Source organism: Nansenia antarctica, assembly GCF_963989245.1.
Source record: "Nansenia antarctica genome assembly, chromosome: 8".
In the NCBI taxonomy this organism is placed as follows: domain Eukaryota; kingdom Metazoa; phylum Chordata; class Actinopteri; order Argentiniformes; family Microstomatidae; genus Nansenia; species Nansenia antarctica.
In genome coordinates, this window is record NC_137678.1 from 17,421,909 (window position 1) to 17,439,661 (window position 17,753).

Here is a 17,753-nt window from a genome sequence, read left to right on the forward strand (position 1 = left end):
CCCGACCCACCCTGGGTACGAACACTTTACCAGGCTGCCCTCGAAAAGGCGGTTCAGGACCTTGGGCGCAAGGACAAACAGACTGAAGAACAGCTTCTACCACAGGGCCGTCCAGGCCCTGAACACAGCAAAGACCTAGGTTCTGGGCCCTGGACAGTCTGGACGGATTGATGGCAGCTGCTGGACTGAAAAAAAAATCAGGTGCAGTGCTGAGGCACAAATATCTACATTTCAAGCCTGCAAACTGCGACACTTTAAATAAATGTGAAATAACACTACTGTGCAATATGACAACCCTAGTCGTCTATCTGTACAGTATAGTATAGTGGATAGTGTACATAGCCTTTATTTATGTAAACCAGCTCCTTCCCTTCTTGTGATTCTTTTAAAAAAAAAAAATATTTTTTTTTTTTTCCTTTCCTAACACCAGGGGAGCCACCCCTCCTAAATTTCGTTGTTTGGTACCTGTACTGTAGCAATGACAAATAAAGACCATTCATTCATTCATTCATTCATTCATTCATTCATTCATAACAGGCACTTAACGTTACATGTTTTAAGCCTGATCTGTGCATGATAGTGCTGCATTTTGACATAATTCTTATCGCATTTCCCCCCGTTGAGCTGTATAGCGGCACTTATTACAGTGAAGTGCTCTTATGACATGTAACTCCTCCTACTGTCGCCGCTCGTTCCTGGTCTGTTGTGTATAGTGGAGAAGGTATCCTACCCGAACCTATATGGAACTTTTCAAATGCGTGCCGAGCCGAGCCGGGCCCGGGTCGGCCCGGTAGTGGAAAAGCGCCATTAAAGGGGGACTCTGGGATAGGACGTCACTCTCTCCCTAACAGAGAAAAGCTCTCAGGTCTCTAGTCTGTTGCATCTATTTCTGTTACCATGACAGGGAGGTTGTCTGTTACCATGACAGCGAGGTTCTCTCGTTCCGCTATGACAGCATATCCCAGAGTCTCTCTTAACGGTTCAACATCAATTAAGGATTAAGTTCCACAAAGACCCAGACCATTTGTTATATTTTTTAAGCTTTGGAGAGAATATTTATTAAAAGCTTCTTTTACATCACATAGCATTAATGACACAGACAGAGAGGTATATTCACCTGACCTGAACAGGTGAGAGAGCACAGCGCTGTCTTCGGGTTCCTGTTGGCTTTGTCTTGCATGGTAGTTAACGTATAGAGAGGGAGACAAGCATGGGACAGGAACAGATATAGGGCGTTACAGGAAGGACCACAGTTACCAGGGTTACCATGGTTACCTGGGAATTAAGGGATGGCCTACAGGAAACACCGTGGTTACCGGACAGGTAGTGTTGTGTTATGGCACTTTGATGTGAACAAGCAGGTGGTTTGGTTTATATATATTGGTCACGTTTTGCTTTTATGAAACCTTGACAGCAAACAGAGGTCTTCTTTGTTGTCATAACAACCGCACACGCGTGTGAGTGTGTCCGTGCACCGTGAATTAGCTACTTTACAAACATACAAAGACATTTCTTTATAAACCCAGGGATATAAAAATATCAGTATTAAAAATCTTAACTTAACAATATATACATTAATATTTTGCACTATTAAATAATTATTTTGGTTAGTCTTCTAGATGATGCTACTTAAGATAAAATCTCTCCTCACCAGAATTAAACGCTAGTGTTGCCTTTGTAATGCACACGATGGTATTGCTGGAATACTTTCAATGGTTCATACAATGTTGTTAAAAACAAAAACAAAAAAACATGCTTTTATTGGCAAATGTTAAAGTTATATATATATAAAAGAGCGGGAGAAAACGTCTTTGTTTGTTTCGATTTCACCCAGCACGTTCAGTGTCCGACAGTGTCTAAAATGCTGCTAGCGAGGTCCAATATGATGTCCAGCCACAGAGAAAGAGAAAGTGTTTTTTTGACAGACAGACATCCGTCTATGTCCATGGTCCATGCATTAGTGCTTGAAGGAAACTTCTAGAACTCTCATTAGAGCTCTCATTAGAGTCCCCATTAGAACCTCCATTAGAGTCCCTATTAGAGTCCCCATTAGAGTGTCCATTAGAGCTCTCATTAGAGTCCCCATTAGAGCTCTCATTAGAGTCCCCATTAGAGCGTCCATTAGAGCTCTCATTAGAGCCACCGTTAGGGGCGTCCATTATGAGATGATGCAGTTCTTGCCCCTGTGGTGCTTTCTGGCTTTAGTCCGTGAGTCCTGAGGCGGCGGAGAGAGGGCCGTGACGCGCGTGGCGAGGTCCTCGGCGTAGTAGTTATACCTGGACACGGTCCGGGGGCGCGGCTGAGGGATGGGCTGACCCAGGAAGTAGCCCTCCTCCTCGGACTCCGAGGAAGAGGAGGAGCAGGTGGAGCACCAGTCGTCTTCGTCGTCTTCATCCCCGTAGAGCCCCCCTGCGAACCTCCGCCCCCCAGCTCTGGCCGAGTTCTGGAGGCTGTAGTCCGAGGATGTGTGGAGAGGGTAGGAGGAGCCGGGCCCGGGGCCTGCGGGGGGCATGTGGGGGTAGGAGGCCCGGTTGAAGAGGCCGGTCGGGGATCCGAGATTCTGAGAGCTCCGCCCAGGAACCTGCTGCTGTTGTCCGTCGTAGGGCCTCTGCTGCACCTGCTGCACCTGCTGCTGGGCCTGTTCCCTGGGCGACAGGTGGAGGGCGTTCTCGGAGCGGGCCTTGCGGCTTCGACGGCTCCCTCCCTGGTGATGCCGGCGTTCGGCGGCCGGAGCCCGCTCGGGCTGGGCCGGCTGGTACACCCTCCTCCGCTGCGGCCGCTCGCTCATGGGGTGCTGGCGCGCCCCCGCCACCTCGGCCTCGCCACCGTAGCTTCCGTTGTCCACTGTCTCGGCGGTGAACTTGACCATCTGCTGCTGCTGCTGCTGCTGCTGCGTCCGGGACTGGGACCTGCTCCTCCGCTGGACGGGGAAGTCCTGGAGGAGAAGAGGAGGAGGAGGGGCGGAGGAGGAGGGCGAGATCTCCTGGGGGGAGGAGAGGGCGAGGGACCCTGGACGCCCCGCCGTCGTCACCCCCACCACCACCGGCGGGAGCTCCTCCACCTCCTCGTCCTCCTCCTCTTCGTCCTTCGCTGCCCCCTGTTGGTGGTGGTTTGCGAAAGTGGAGCTGAGGGAGTTGGCGCTGCGGTGCAGCATGGAGGAGTTTAGGGTGCCCATGTTGCTGCCCTTCTCGCAGTCCTCGGGGCCGGAGGACACCTGGAGGTTGTGGAGGGAGTACCGCTGCCCCTCTTCGGGCTCCGGGTCCTGGAGGTTGTGGAGGGAGTAGAGGACCTGAGGCTCTTTGCTGTCTCCGTCCACCGAAGCACCTGGGAGGAGAGGAACAAGTACCGTCAAGAAGTTATTCAACAGCGATGATCAAGCAATTATTTTTCACATTCTCTCTTGCTATATACGCTTCCTACTACTACTTTTGTTTAAGTCTAAGACTTTCAAGCAGTTTTAATCAATCACATTCAAGTTCTTCCTGACTACCATACGAGGGTGTGGGACGGCCTCTCACCAGTGATGTTGGACAGAGCCAGGGAGTCCATGGAGACGCTCTGCTCCGTCTTCCTCAGCTCGTCTGTGAGGCACTCCAGAGAGTCTTCGTACCACTTCCTGGGATCCAACCAGCACCGTCCAGAACCAGAACCTCCCAGCCTGCCGGCCCCCCCACCCCCACCCCCACCCTGGTCCTGGTCCAGCTCCAGCTCCTGGATCTTCCTGGCGCTGGCCGGGCCCGGGTGGCTGCCGTATGCAGAGTCCCCCCCCAGCCCGTCCTGCGACTGGGCCCAGTACATCTCTGGCAGGTGCTTCTTGGAGACCAGGCCTTGATTATGGCTGGGGCTGTGGTTGTGGCTGGGGCTGGAGGTGTGACCGTGGTTCTGGGGGGGCAAGGTGTGGCTGGGTAGGGTCGTGGACCCTCCCATGGCGGTGGCGGTGGGTTTCACCCAGGGTTCGATCGGCCTGCTCGAACCGCCGTTCTCCGTCTGCTGCTGCTGGTTCTGATGGACCTGGAAGATCCCGCGGTCGCCGAACTTGAGCAGGAGCTGCGTCATGTAGTCCTCATGCTCCGCCCACTCCTCCGGGTCCTCCGGCACCACCTCCTCCTCCTCCTCCTCCTCCTCCTGCTCCTCCTCGACGCAGCCACCACGGTCCCTCCAGAACCGCTCCTCGGCAAAGCCCAGGTGGGCCAGCTTGCGCCCCACGATATCCATGTCCCTGTCTCCCCCTCTGTACGAACTCGGTACAGTCTGGTAATCCATCTGAGCGGCGACGACAACAGCGGCCGCCGGAGGAAGAGGAGGAGGGGCGGAGTTAAGGGTCTGGGACTGGCGCCACTGCTGGTCGCCCGGGCGACTGCTCTTGCCCATGCGGACGCTGCGCCGGGACTCGCGGGAGCGTGCCGACTGGAAGGCGGAGGCAGAGTCTGAGTCGGAGGCCACGGAGGCGGCGGCGTGGTAGGCCTCGCCCAGGCTGCAGGCCTTGCTGCAGTAGATGCGGCCCTGCTTGGGCAGGAAGGGGCAGCCCAGCAGGGAGCTCTTGCACTGGGCGCAGCAGAAGCACTTGTCCGTGGCGTGCCAGTGGACGCCGTCGTAGGTCATCTGGGCGTGGTCCACTCCTGGAGGAGGGGGGGAGGAGGGGAGGGGGGGGCAGAGAGGAGAGGGGAAGAAGAAGAGGTGGTAAGAATAGGCTTTCTCGAGCATACATGAAACTGTAGCCAGCAGGTAGCTTGCAACACCAAAAAATTACCACATTCCAAACGATTGAATTGAATTGAAAGGACGGCTAACAGACCAGTGTCTGTTTGACTCATTGAAGATCGATGATCTTTCCGCAGAATCAATTCTACTGACCCAGATAGTAACATACAAACCACGTCAGGATGACCCCCCAGTGAAGTCATTATTATAAACGTTTGATACAATTCCTCATTTCATTCCATGGATTAACAATTGCCCTCCGATTTCTACCACCAGCAGCCTCCCTCCCTCCCTCCCTCCCTGACTCACCAATGTTCTCCCCGCAGGCCTCGCAGTACTCAGCGTACAGCGACTCGAAGCAGCCGCAGCAGAAGGGCCGGCCGTCCTTCATGATGTAGCGCTGGCCCCCCAGCACCGTCTCACACTCGAAGCAGGCGAAGTGCTTCATGTGCCAGTGGCGGCCCTCCGCCTCTGTGCACTCGTCTGCAAAGATGATCTGGAGAGAGAAACACGCACACGCAAGAAATACACGTTAGCTATGTGGAATAATCACACACGCAGAGAGTTGACAGTGTTTGTTATAGACTAGGCTCAGGGATCAATAACGTGTACGTGTGTCTGTATGTGTGTCTGTGTGTGTGTGTGTGTGTCTGTGTTTCTGTCTGTGTGTGTGTGTGTGTGTGTGTGTCTGTCTGTGTGTCTGTCTGTCTGTGTGTCTGTGTGTCTGTGTGTCTGTCTGTCTGTCTGTGTGTCTGTCTGTGTGTCTGTCTGTCTGTCTGTCTGTCTGTCTGTCTGTCTGCCTGCCTGCCTGCCTGTGTTTTTTCCTATATGTCCTATATCCTAGGTTTCAGCTATTACCCCATTAATAGATATACATATTTTTTGTGTTTGTCCTTACTCATGTTTTTTTTCAGTTTATACTGGTTCTCTCTAGTTTTAAACAGCCCCTGTTCCACAGTTTGGAAGTGAATAATTATTTACTTTATACATTATCTGTGCAGTTTTAAGATCTACTAGATCCTAACATTTTAATGTAAGTTAATTGAAAGTGCTACATCCTAGGTTTCAGTGTTTTACTATGTGCTTATATATCATACTGTCTATATATCATACTGTCTATACATCATACTGTCTATATATCATACTGTCTATATATCATACTGTCTATACATCATACTGTCTATATATCATACTGTCTTGTCTATACATCATACTGTCTATATATCATACTGTCTATATATCATACTGTCTATATATCATACTGTCTATACATCATACTGTCTATATATCATACTGTCTATACATCATACTGTCTATATATCATACTGTCTATATATCATACTGTCTATATATCATACTGTCTATATATCATGTGTTCTTGATAGTATAGTATGATATAATATAAGTAACTATCATACTAAGGGAAAAAAGAAAGAAAAAAAGAATTCAGTGAAAAAAATAACTTTTTTTCCTTAGTATGATAGTTACTTATATTATATCATACTATACTATCATACTAAGGAAAACAAATGAAAATATAGTATAGTATACTATGTTCTTTTTTCACTTTATTATTATTTTTGTTTTTTTCCTTAGTATGATAGTGATAGTATAGTATGACATAGTTACTTATTACTTATTATCACTATCATACTAAGGGAAAAAACAAAAATAATAATAAAGTGAAAAAAAGAACATAGTTCATTCTATCCTATCTTCTTTTTTTCACTTAATTTTTTGTGTTTTTTTGTGTTTTTGTGTTCCCTCTGACCTCGTCGCAGGCGGTGCAGCGGGGCTTCAGCAGCTCGGCGTGGTGGCGTCCGCAGTGCACCTTCCCGTTCTGGTGGAAGTAGATCAGGTCCACCAGCAGCTCCCCGCACACAGCGCACGCAAAGCATGCTGGGTGCCAGCACGGCCCCGGCCCCGCCCGTGACGCAAAGACGGCCATCTCACCCCCGTTGATGGCCTGGCCACACTGGAGAACACAGACAACAACACATTCATATAACATAGAAAACCTATTTGAGTCACAACAATGAGTGTGTGTGTGTGTGTGTGTGTGTGTGTGTGTGTGTGTGCGGGTGCGTGTGCGTGTGCGCGTGCGGGTGGGTGTGGGTGTATGTACTGTATCTACATCTATATTTGCGTGCGTCCTATATCTTAGGTTTAAGTGGTTTCCTCTGTAGTAGTAACATACTGTTTGTCAGACATAAGCCTTTCTATCCTAGCTTCCCCTCTCTATCCTAGGTTTCTCTTTATATCCTAGGTTTCCCTTTATATCCTAGGTTTCTCTTTCTATCCTAGGTTTCTATATCCTAGGTTTCTCTATCTATCTGAGGTTTCCTTTTCGATCCTAGGTTTCCCTTTCTATCCTAGGTTTCTCTTTCTATCCTAGGTTTCTCTTTCTATCCTAGGTTTCCTTAAGCGGGGTACACACATAAGGATTTTCAAAATCTTAACCGAAATCTTATCTGAGACAGACCCCACACATGAAGATAAAAATCTTGGATTGAACAGCCTTGATCGTATTGTGTGTGGTGTGCGCCGATTTTCCCATTTCAGCACCCCACAGACATAAAGATTTTCGTTACGACAGACTCCAGACTCTCTAGAGTCTCGTTCCCCAAGCCAGAAATCTCGCGTGAACCCATCCTTTTAATATTGCCTTTAAATTACAAAATAATAAAATGTAGATTATATAATGATTAAAGCACTTTGAGCCGCAACGTTTGCAGGAAAAGCGCTATACAAATAAAGTTATTATTATTATTATTATTATCTAACGTAGTACCCTGACTGACCTGTACGAGACAACCATGTGCGACAGGGCAAATAAAGTGCCGAATAACGAAAAGAAGAAGTCAGCTCGCTTCTTGATTGGATACATTCCATCCACGTTATAGTTGGACTCGCGAGCAGGGTTGCCAGATGGGAATGACATTTTCCACCCTAACCACAGTCTAAAACCACCAAAATATCTGGCAACCCTATGATTTCTGGTCGTAAGTATTGAACACATTTGACATTTACGATTGCCGGCCACGCCCATTTTCCGAGCAGGTTGTCGGGAGAGATTGACTCTAGGGCCAATCCCAATTCCCTTTTCTACCCCTATGGCTCGTTTTCGAGTGTCACTCGATTCGAAGGCAAGGCCTTCGAACACGTCACAAGCCCTACCCCTTGAAATCTAAGCCCTATGAATTGGGACAGCCCTTCACGGCGCCTACGTCATCAACAGTGGTTTAGACGCGGTACGGGTGACGCGTTGTGTTGCCGGCGAATTCTCACATATCGCAATGCCTTCTTCAGCTGTGTTTATTTCTGTTGCGTGTGCTATAAGCATCTATTTTCGTTTGTTATCAACACACTGTAGTGTTTAGACGTTCCTTTTTTAGTCTCTTCCGTCAGCGATGTATTTTTTGTGGACATCGCAATAATGACAATGAATGACTCCAACCAAAACACAGAGTATTAACCATCTGTCAGCGCACAATGTTCCTCCAAAGATACCCGTGACTCAATCCTCAGCCACCACATACACACGAGTCCATCAGTAGTCATAAAGCGTTGTCCAAAAATCACGTTACCAAGCGCCTTTCTCAGAACAATTCGTCGTCTAGAATCCAAAAATCAATCCATCATAGTGGTGGTCAAAAACGTAGAAAGAGGATCTCTTGGGGACACGGCCACATTTGCCCGTGAAGGAGAGATGACAAATAAGCGGAAACATTTCTCAGTAGAGTCGAACGGTGATAGATCATCATCCTTTACGCGTATCCTTAACTGTAGTTACATTTCGCGTGTCATATGCCATTAGACATGGAAATATGTCAATGCGCGGCTGTCATGCACAAATCAGCTTGTAACGTTAGACACACAGCACATCGGCATGATAACGTTTTGTTGTTGTTGTGCTTGTTATAAAGAAAAGGTCTATAATGCATTGAAATGAATGATACAACCCATTAATAATATTACATAATAACAACTGCTCGGATTAGATTGCGGGTGGAAATAGGTCAAAATGCGCATCATGTACAAGTCAGCCGAACGTTTGATAGATAACTTTACATATGTACCATCATCCACTGTCAAACGCCACAGGTAATAATTGATTTATGACTGTACATCTCTGAAATGCTCGACTGTCATGCAGCGTTGCGTTACTGTAACGTTAGACACAGCACCGACATAAAAGCGATTTTTGGGTTATGCGTGTTATAAATAAAAGGTCTATAATGCATTGTAATGACATTAAACTAAGACAATAAGATGGTTATCATAATTTTTCTAATCTTTATTAATAAGTAATTACAGAGAATTAAAATGACATTTCCGCATTGAATAGAGCGACATAAGATTTCTGTAGATGATTCGCAATGCATCCTGGAATCAAGGGGTAGCGTACCCCTAGCCCTTCAAAGCTAGTCTGGTCCTGAAATCGCTCGAAACGAAGTAATAGTTAGCCCTCCCCCTTACCCCTAGCCCTCGATGAAATATGAATTGGGACAGCCCTCGCCCTAAACGTGAACGCGCAAATCGAGCCATAGGGGTGAAAACGAAGGGCTAGGGGTGAATTGGGATTGGCCCTAACACTAGGAAAGCCGTGAGGTGTCATCGGGCACCAGTGAGTACAAAAAAAATTCTACCTTTGCACTCGATCAAATGTCAGGACCCTCCTTTCATGACTTTTCCTAGATATGTGCGTTCTACCACCCAGCATCTTTACATTTTCAAAATCGAGTTAGTATAAAGCGATTTTGCAGTATTTCTGTGTGTGTCTGTGTATTTGCCTTGGAATTCGGCTGCAATTCTCTTTTATATCAGCAGAGGTAGCAAGGGGGCACACACTGTGCTCAAACTTCAGGCTTTAGTGCTGAATTAGATATAGTGGATAAGACTGATAAGTATGTTACATAATGTGTTTATATATAGGCTATATATAGCAATAGGGATACATAAGATATGTATATGTACAGACAGTTGTGAAAATGATAAACTGTACAGTTTGTACTATCCAACTGTATAAACTGTACAGTTTGTACTATCCAAGTTCCATGCAATAGTGATAAGATATTATGATATGTGTAGCCTATGTACAGTTATGAATTATACACTGCACAGTATGTACCTATCAAGTTGTGTGGTGCATGCATAGCTCCCGCAGCAAAGTAATTGCAGTAGCCTACGTTTGATTATGCATGTACTCATCAAAGTATATTATATAACAAACGGATATTTATTATATTGTACATAATGTCTTTTTTGTATATCACTGTAGAACACGGTGCTAGACCACTGGACCACCTCAGGCCACCAGTAATAACCATAATTGTGGATTACTATTTACAATTAGTAGTCTCCTAATCTCGCTACAGTTTGAGCGAGTCTGTAACTACTTTTGTTTCAGCCCATTCTTGCCTATAGACAACTGTACAATCATTCATATTGAGTTTATTCACCCAATAAAGTAAAGATGAATAATAGTGCCCTTCACCTTATTATCAGATGTTCATAGACCTGTGTCGGCAATGATAATAATACACAACAGGCAAGACGGTTGTACCATAGATATACGCAGATTAATATTTGTAGATTCGTTTTCGAACATTAGATAGGCCTAGTTGATTTTGGCAACATTGTAGTAGCCAATTGCAGAGTGTATTAATTATTTTGTTTGTTTGAATCCTCACTGTGTTCATGTTATAATGTTTAGTGAACGAACAATTGTTGGGTGTTTGCCACAAATCGGAATTCTCTTGCCGTGAAATGTGTACATCAAATAACATGATGTCTGCGATCTACTAGAACTGCGGGACGACTGCAATGTAGGCTACCATATACTGTATATCTGCCATATCATACCGTTTTATATTGAAAAATATGATGGTAAATAAATACATGTGGGACCGATGTATGATATGGCAGAGGTGTGGTGTGTATCAGTCTGTCTCGTTCCAGCGAGTCAACTCGTGTTGACTCAATAAGACATTATGCGCTCTGCGCTGCGGGCTACATTTGATTATGTAATCATCAACGAATATTATATAACGAACGGATATTTATAATAGGCCTACAGTATATAATGTATTATTATTTTTATTCTGAGCAGTCCCACTCATAATAAAATACTGATGTTCTCATAATATAATTATAGATATAGCCTAGCTAAATCGTGTAGACTGCTATGGAGGTATATTGAAACATATTATGATAAATAGGCTACATGTGGGATGGAGGTAAGGTGTGGGATGGCAGATATATGTATGATATATTATGGCAGTTTCTCGCGCCTGTCCCGTTCTGTTGTTCAAAGAATATAATATAAAACGTTAACTTTACTCTCATTACTCTCATGCGCCGTGGGCTCTCGGAAAGCTGCGCATTGTTCATATTATGTATGAAAATAATGCAATAGGCTACATAGGAATAAGTGTGTTCATATGCAAACATACTCAATGGGATGTGTGAGAGAAAATTATTATATGTAATAAGCTACATTTAAGAACCAAACATCATCTTGGGTTGAATGTCTGCAGCGGGCTGTAGAAGATGATTTCCTGTTGTCACACAATAGAACCAGTTTCTCTACTTGAAGCTTGACATGGGCTAAGACAACAGACACATTTACATGATTACAAAGACCTGATTGCCCTACCATCTGGAGCAGTTTTGGGCTTTTTGTGTTGCCCAGACCCGGTGCTCTGGGACCAGACTGAACCAGTTTGTGGCTATTGTGTTCCGTTTTCACCTTTGTCTCCCTAGGAGAAGGTGGGGGCCGATTCCCCCCTAACCTTCATCAAAATCATCTTCATCCATGTACAAACTCACACCCCTTGCTCATGATTGGTCTAAACCTCACCCGAGGGCGGACCCCTTACCTGTGGAAATCTGATTGTATAAATACTGACATATAATGAATGATCGTCACTTTTGGGAGGAACCTTTGAAACGTTCAGATGCGTCTGACGGACCTGTAAACTTCCTCCTTCTGCAGAAGAATATTAAATATATTTTCTTATACATCTTGAAACGAAACAGGCTGCCATTATTGAATAAATTGCTCTAACAGATGTAATTAGTAGGCCATTGTTTATCAAAGATGAATCCTGACAATTGAATGCCATTTGAGATCGTAGCCTAATAGTGATAATGAGTTCAATCTGTAAACTGTTATCATCTCAATAGGACGGCCAATGTAATGCGTTGTTTTTTTGATTTTGCATTCCTTGTTTCGTGGTAAACTAATCTCTTTCTGATCGTCCCGTTCACAAAAACCTAAAGGTGCCTAAGTCACGTAATATGGCGAAATAAATGTTCGTTCAGACAATACAAGATATATTGAAAAATATGATGATGAATACATGTGGGATGGAGGTACGGGGATGATATGTGGCATGTCCGCTCGCCAACTAAAGCCCATTCTTGCCTATAGACAACTGTACAATCATTCATATTGAGTTTTTGTGGGGTAGTGGTGGTCTAGTGGATAGTGAGTTGGACTTGGGATCGGAAGGTTGTGAGTTCAAATCCCGCCTGAAGCCACACCACTACTAGTGTGCCCTTGGGTAAGGCACTTAGCCCTCAGTTACTCCAGGGGGAATGTCCCTGTAATTCGTAATTGTAAGTCGCTTTGGATAAAAGCGTCTGCTAAATGGCAAAATTTAAATTATAAATTAGTTTATTCACCCAATAAAGTAAAGATGAATAATACTGCCCTTCACCTTATTATCAGATGTTCATAGACCTGTGTCGGCAATGATAATAATACACAACAGGCAAGACGGTTGTACCATAGATATACGCAGATTAATATTTGTAGATTCGTATTCGAACATTAGATAGGCCTAGTTGATTTTGGCAACATTGTACATTGTAGTAGCCAATTGTCCGCTCGCCAACTAAAGCACTTGGTTATAAACATACTAGGCTCTGTTTCTAACAAGTAGGCTTCTAACAAAATCACTGTATGGGACAACTCGTTTCTAAAAAGTGAGTTACAATCACTTGATGTAGGCCTAATGGTTGATGGGGAGGGTTGATGATGGCTCTCGATCGTTTCCGATCAACAAAGACAAAGACATCGGGTTTCCCCCGCTCCACCACGTCCCAACGGTGTGTTTCTGTAACCATTTTCTCCTCCTTGTTGCATAAAAAAATCAAGACTCGCTCCTCTCAGGAGACCACTATTTATAAATAATAATCCACAGATAGGCACAGTCACAGTGATACATGAAAATATCTAGCCACACACCACATATCATACCTCCGCCCTATATGTATTTATCATCATATTTCTCAATATAAAACAGAGGTACGATATATGGCAGATATATGTATGGTATATTATGGCAGTTTCTGGCGCCTGTCCCGTTCTGTTCAAAGAATATTATATAAAACGCATCACATGTTTGTCATTGTGTGAAAATGTTTCTGTAGCGAAGAACCTTGGTTCAATCTGGAGCTGATCAACTCCGGACGGCAATAGCTCGTTGTGGGTGCAATTGTGCAAGAATAACACTATTTACAGCGCTGTCATTTATTGCTATATTTATTACTGTTGTATATAAATGTGAACATTACAGATACCTGGTCAACACAGCTTGGGATTCCAAGAAAATTACATGGAACTATGTGTGCCGCCATTGGTGTGTGAATGTGTGTGTGAATGGGTGAATGAGAGGCCGTTGTAAAGCGCTTTGGAGCAGCAAAAAAGGCTCTATATAAGTGCAGTCCATTTACCCGTTACCATTTGTGAAAGGGACAACATAGCAATATATATTACAGTTATTTTTTAATAATGATAATCAACTTTCATTCGTTAGTAATGAAAACTCCCGCAGTCTCGATCAATCTCCTAGATCAATCTCCTCTCCACTTACGTTACATCTACAATGGCATGCATACGTTATTATATTATATGTGTTCCTTTTCAGCTGACTCTCTGCTCTGTCCCCGCTTCTCTGGAACTTTATGCATTTTTAGAGGTAGTGTCTTGTCATTTTCTCTTCTTGTGTGACATCGCCATCCAGCGATTTTTGTGTGTCAGTACACACTCCCCCATTGTGAAGAGTGGTCGTGTGATTCGACACCTCTTCGCGCTAAAAGTAGGTAAAAAAACGTCGCTGTTCTAGTGTTAACACACCTCACACCACAGGATTTTGTTATAGGAAAATGTTAAGATCCATCTGATAATCGGGCGTTTTCTGTTTGGTCGGAAGGAGGAAAATCGGGCCAAAATCGGCCAGAAAATCCTTATGTGTGTACCCCGCTTTATCCTAGGTTTCCCTTTATATCCTAGGTTTCTCTATCCTAGGTTTCTCTATCCTAGGTTTCTCTTTATATCCTAGGTTTCCCTTTATATCCTAGGTTTCCCTTTATATCCTAGGTTTCCCTTTATATCCTAGGTTTCCATATCCTAGGTTTCTCTTTCTATCCTAGGTTTCCATATCCTAGGTTTCTCTTTCTATCCTAGGTTTCCATATCCTAGGTTTACCTTTCTATCCTAGGTTTCCATATCCTAGGTTTACCTTTCTATCCTAGGTTTCTCTTTCTATATCCTATGTTTCCCTTTCTATCCTAGGTTTCTCTTTCTATATCCTATGTTTCCCTTTCTATATCCTATGTTTCCCTTTCTATCCTAGGTTTCCCTTTATATCCTAGATTTCTCTATATATCTGAGGTTTCCCTTTATATCCTAGGTTTCCCTTTCTTTTTTTTCTTTTTTTAACTTAGTATGATAGTTACTTATCATACTATACTATCATACTAGTACTAATTAACTACAATTAATTAAGTGAAAAAAAACTGGAAAAAAGAACATATCTATGTCGTATTTTTTTTTCACTTAATTATTTTTGTAGTTTTTTTCCTTAGTATGATAGTATAGTATGATATAAGTAACTACTGTGTGTGTGTGTGTGTGTGTGTGTGTGCAGTCAGGAGGGTTGCTATGGGACACCCCACACAGCTGTCGGCCATTATGACCCGGGGGGGGGCGGCGGCCTTGGAGACGGGTGTCAGGTGACCCTGAAGATACCACACCCCCGACACCAGAGCCACTGTGTGTGTGTGTGTGTGTGTGTGTGTGTTTATGTCTGTGTGTGTACGATTGGGTTGTGTTTACGAGTAGTGTGTGTCTGTGTACGAATGGTATATGTGTGTGTGTGTGTGCGAGTCTCTCTCTGTGTGTGTGTGTGTGTGTGTGTGCGTGTGTGTGTGTGTGTGTGTGTGTGTGTGTGTGGTGACAGACATTTGCTCCTCAGGGGGATTACTGTTCTTCCTCTGTGGTCTTGTTTCATTTACAGCCAATCAGCTGTGCCCTGGCTGGGCTGTGGACCAATCAGCTGAGCCCTGGCTGGGCTGTGGACCAATCAGCTGAGCCCTGGCCTGGGCTGTGGACCAATCAGCTGTGCCCTGGCTGGGCTGTGGCCTCAACGGGATGTGGTCATTGGTCAGGAGGGTTGGTGTGTGTGTCTTTGTGTGTGAACAGGCCTTCAAGGCTTTACTATGGGCCTACTTCACAAGCTGGGACATGATGCACAGTGGTATACAGTGTGAGTGTGTGTGTGTGTGTGTGTGTGTGTGTGTGTGTGTGTACGTACGTACGTGTTGGCAGCGTGTGTGTGTGTGTGTGTGTGTGTGTGTACGTACGTGTTGGCAGCATGTGTGTGTGTGTACGTACGTGTGTGTGTGTGTGTGTGTGTACGTACGTGTTGGCAGCGTGTGTGTGTGTGTGTGTACGTGTGTGTGTGTGTGTGTGTGTGTGTGTGTGTACGTACGTACGTGTTGGCAGCGTGTGTGTGTGTGTGTGTGTACGTACGTGTTGGCAGCATGTGTGTGTGTGTACGTACGTGTGTGTGTGTGTGTGTGTGTACGTACGTGTTGGCAGTGTGTGTGTGTGTGTGTGTGTGTACGTACGTGTGTGTGTGTGTGTGTGTGTACGTACGTGTTGGCAGCGTGTGTGTGTGTGTGTGTACGTGTGTGTGTGTACGTACGTGTGTGTGTGTGTGTACGTACGTGTTGGCAGCGTGTGTGTGTGTGTGTGTGTGTACGTGTGTGTGTGTGTGTGTGTGTGTGTACGTACGTGTTGGCAGCGTGTGTGTGCGCCCCCCCGGGGCAGCATCTTGGGGGTCCCGCGGCCCAGCGCCTCCTTCTTCCTCTGCAGGCTGAACATGAGCAGCTCCCTCCTCTCCTCCTCACTCAGGGCCTGGCAGTATCTCACCTGTGGGGGGGGGGAAGGGGGGGAGAGAGGTAGGGAGGTAGGGAGGGAGGTAGGGGGGAGAGAGAGGGAGGGAGGTAGGGGGGGAGAGAGAGGGAGGGAGGTAGGAGAGTGGGAGAGAGAGGAGGAAAAGGAGAAGAAGACAGAGAGAGGGAACAGATTAAACGTCTATAAACATCAGTATCATCCTCCTTCTCTTCTTCCTCTTCTTCGTCCTCCTCCCTCCCTCCTCCTCCTCCTCCTCTTCCTCCTCCTCCAGCATCTGTTCTAGTGACCTCTGACCTTGTATGGAAGTAAAACAACCTTGTCTCTCTCTCTCTTGTCCTCTTTCCTCTGAGAGGAGGGAGGGTGTGAACGTACACATCAGCCTCCTGTTTGGAGTAGGGCTCATCACACACGCACTCACACACACACACAGATATGCAAGCACACACACACACACACACACACACACACACACACACACACTCATCATCATCCAAATCAGCCTCCTGTTTATAGCAGGACGTCATCACACAGATAAAGACTCTGTTGTTGCTTAAACAACAGTAAACACTGCTGTCACGCACACACACACACACACACACACACACAGAGAGAGACACACACACATGCACACACAGACACACGCAAACACACACAGAGACACAGAGACACACCCACACAGAGATACGCACACACACACGCACACAGAGAGACACACACATGCACACAGACACACACAAACACACACAGACACACACACAGAGACACACACACACACAGAAACATGCACGCACACTCACACACGTGCACACACACATGCACACACACGCACACAGACATACGCAAACACACACACAGAGACACACACACACAGAAAGACACACACACACACACACAGAGAGAGAGACTTTGTAAACCACAGCTATGTGAGGAATCCCCCCTGCAGTTCTGAGTTCTCCTCGGGGTCCGCTAGCTAACATCATAGAACCACACAGTCACACACACACACACCCTCGGTGATACCCCGTCCCCCCTATCTGCTGTAGTCAGCGTTAGTGACAATAACCCCTTCTAAACTACCAAGGTATGACCAGAGAGCGGTGCGGTTTAAACACTGGAGGTGTCTGTGGCAAAACTAGCAGGGGAATGTGGAAGGAGGGTCTGTGTTGACTAGAGTGACGGTTGTGTTAGCGGTCAGGGTTTAGTCAGACCCCGTTTAGGAGAGGGTCTATGGGTGCGCCTCAATGGTGTGATGTCTCCTCCTCTCCTCGTCTCCTTCCCTTCTTCTGCGCCAGGGGAGGCTGGCCGAGGTAGAAATCACCCCTCGTTCCGTTTCCCTGGGTTACACCGAGCCCGTCCTCCGATTTCTACCTCCACCAGCCTCCCCTGCCCTGTACTGAGGTGAATAGCAGGCAGTTGACCTTTTCTCTTGTCGTGGTAAGAACCTCTCTCTCTCTCTATCTCCCTCTCTCCCTCCATCCGCTCTCTCTCCCTCTCTCCCTCCCTTCCTCTCTCCCTTCCTCCCTCCATCCTCTCTCTCTCCCTCCCTTCCTCCCTCCCTCCCCCCCTCCATCCCTCTTTCTCCCCCGCCCCCCCTCCCTCCCTTCCCCCCTCCCTCCCTCCCTACCTCGTTGTCGTGGGGGGGTAGTTGGTACAGCAGCTGTCTGATGCGGTGTTTCTCCCCAGGGCTGTTGACGTACGGGACCTTGTCTTCAGGAAGACAGGAGAAATACAGCTGGACCTGGGGAGGGAGGGAGGGAGGGAGGGAGGGGGGGGGGAACAGAGAAGAGGTTAGACACGCTTTAACAAGCTTCAATAATAACCTTTATTTGTATGGCACTTTTCC

The 17,753-nt window shown here is 46.2% G+C and overlaps 1 protein-coding gene across 1 annotated transcript in view; it reads right to left on the bottom strand.

Moving 5' to 3' along the window:
• Positions 1 to 2,158: 2,158 nt before the first annotated feature.
• prickle1b (prickle homolog 1b) overlaps positions 2,159 to 17,753 on the bottom strand; it is a gene marked incomplete at both ends in the record, with an annotated part of 28,825 nt that continues 13,230 nt past the window's right edge. Inside the window, 7 exon segments of the mRNA XM_080538126.1 lie at positions 2,159 to 2,935; positions 3,062 to 3,324; positions 3,519 to 4,619; positions 5,011 to 5,197; positions 6,473 to 6,676; positions 15,788 to 15,925; positions 17,535 to 17,648. Of these exon segments, the coding sequence (XP_080394252.1) occupies positions 2,159 to 2,935; positions 3,062 to 3,324; positions 3,519 to 4,619; positions 5,011 to 5,197; positions 6,473 to 6,676; positions 15,788 to 15,925; positions 17,535 to 17,648 (2,784 nt within the window).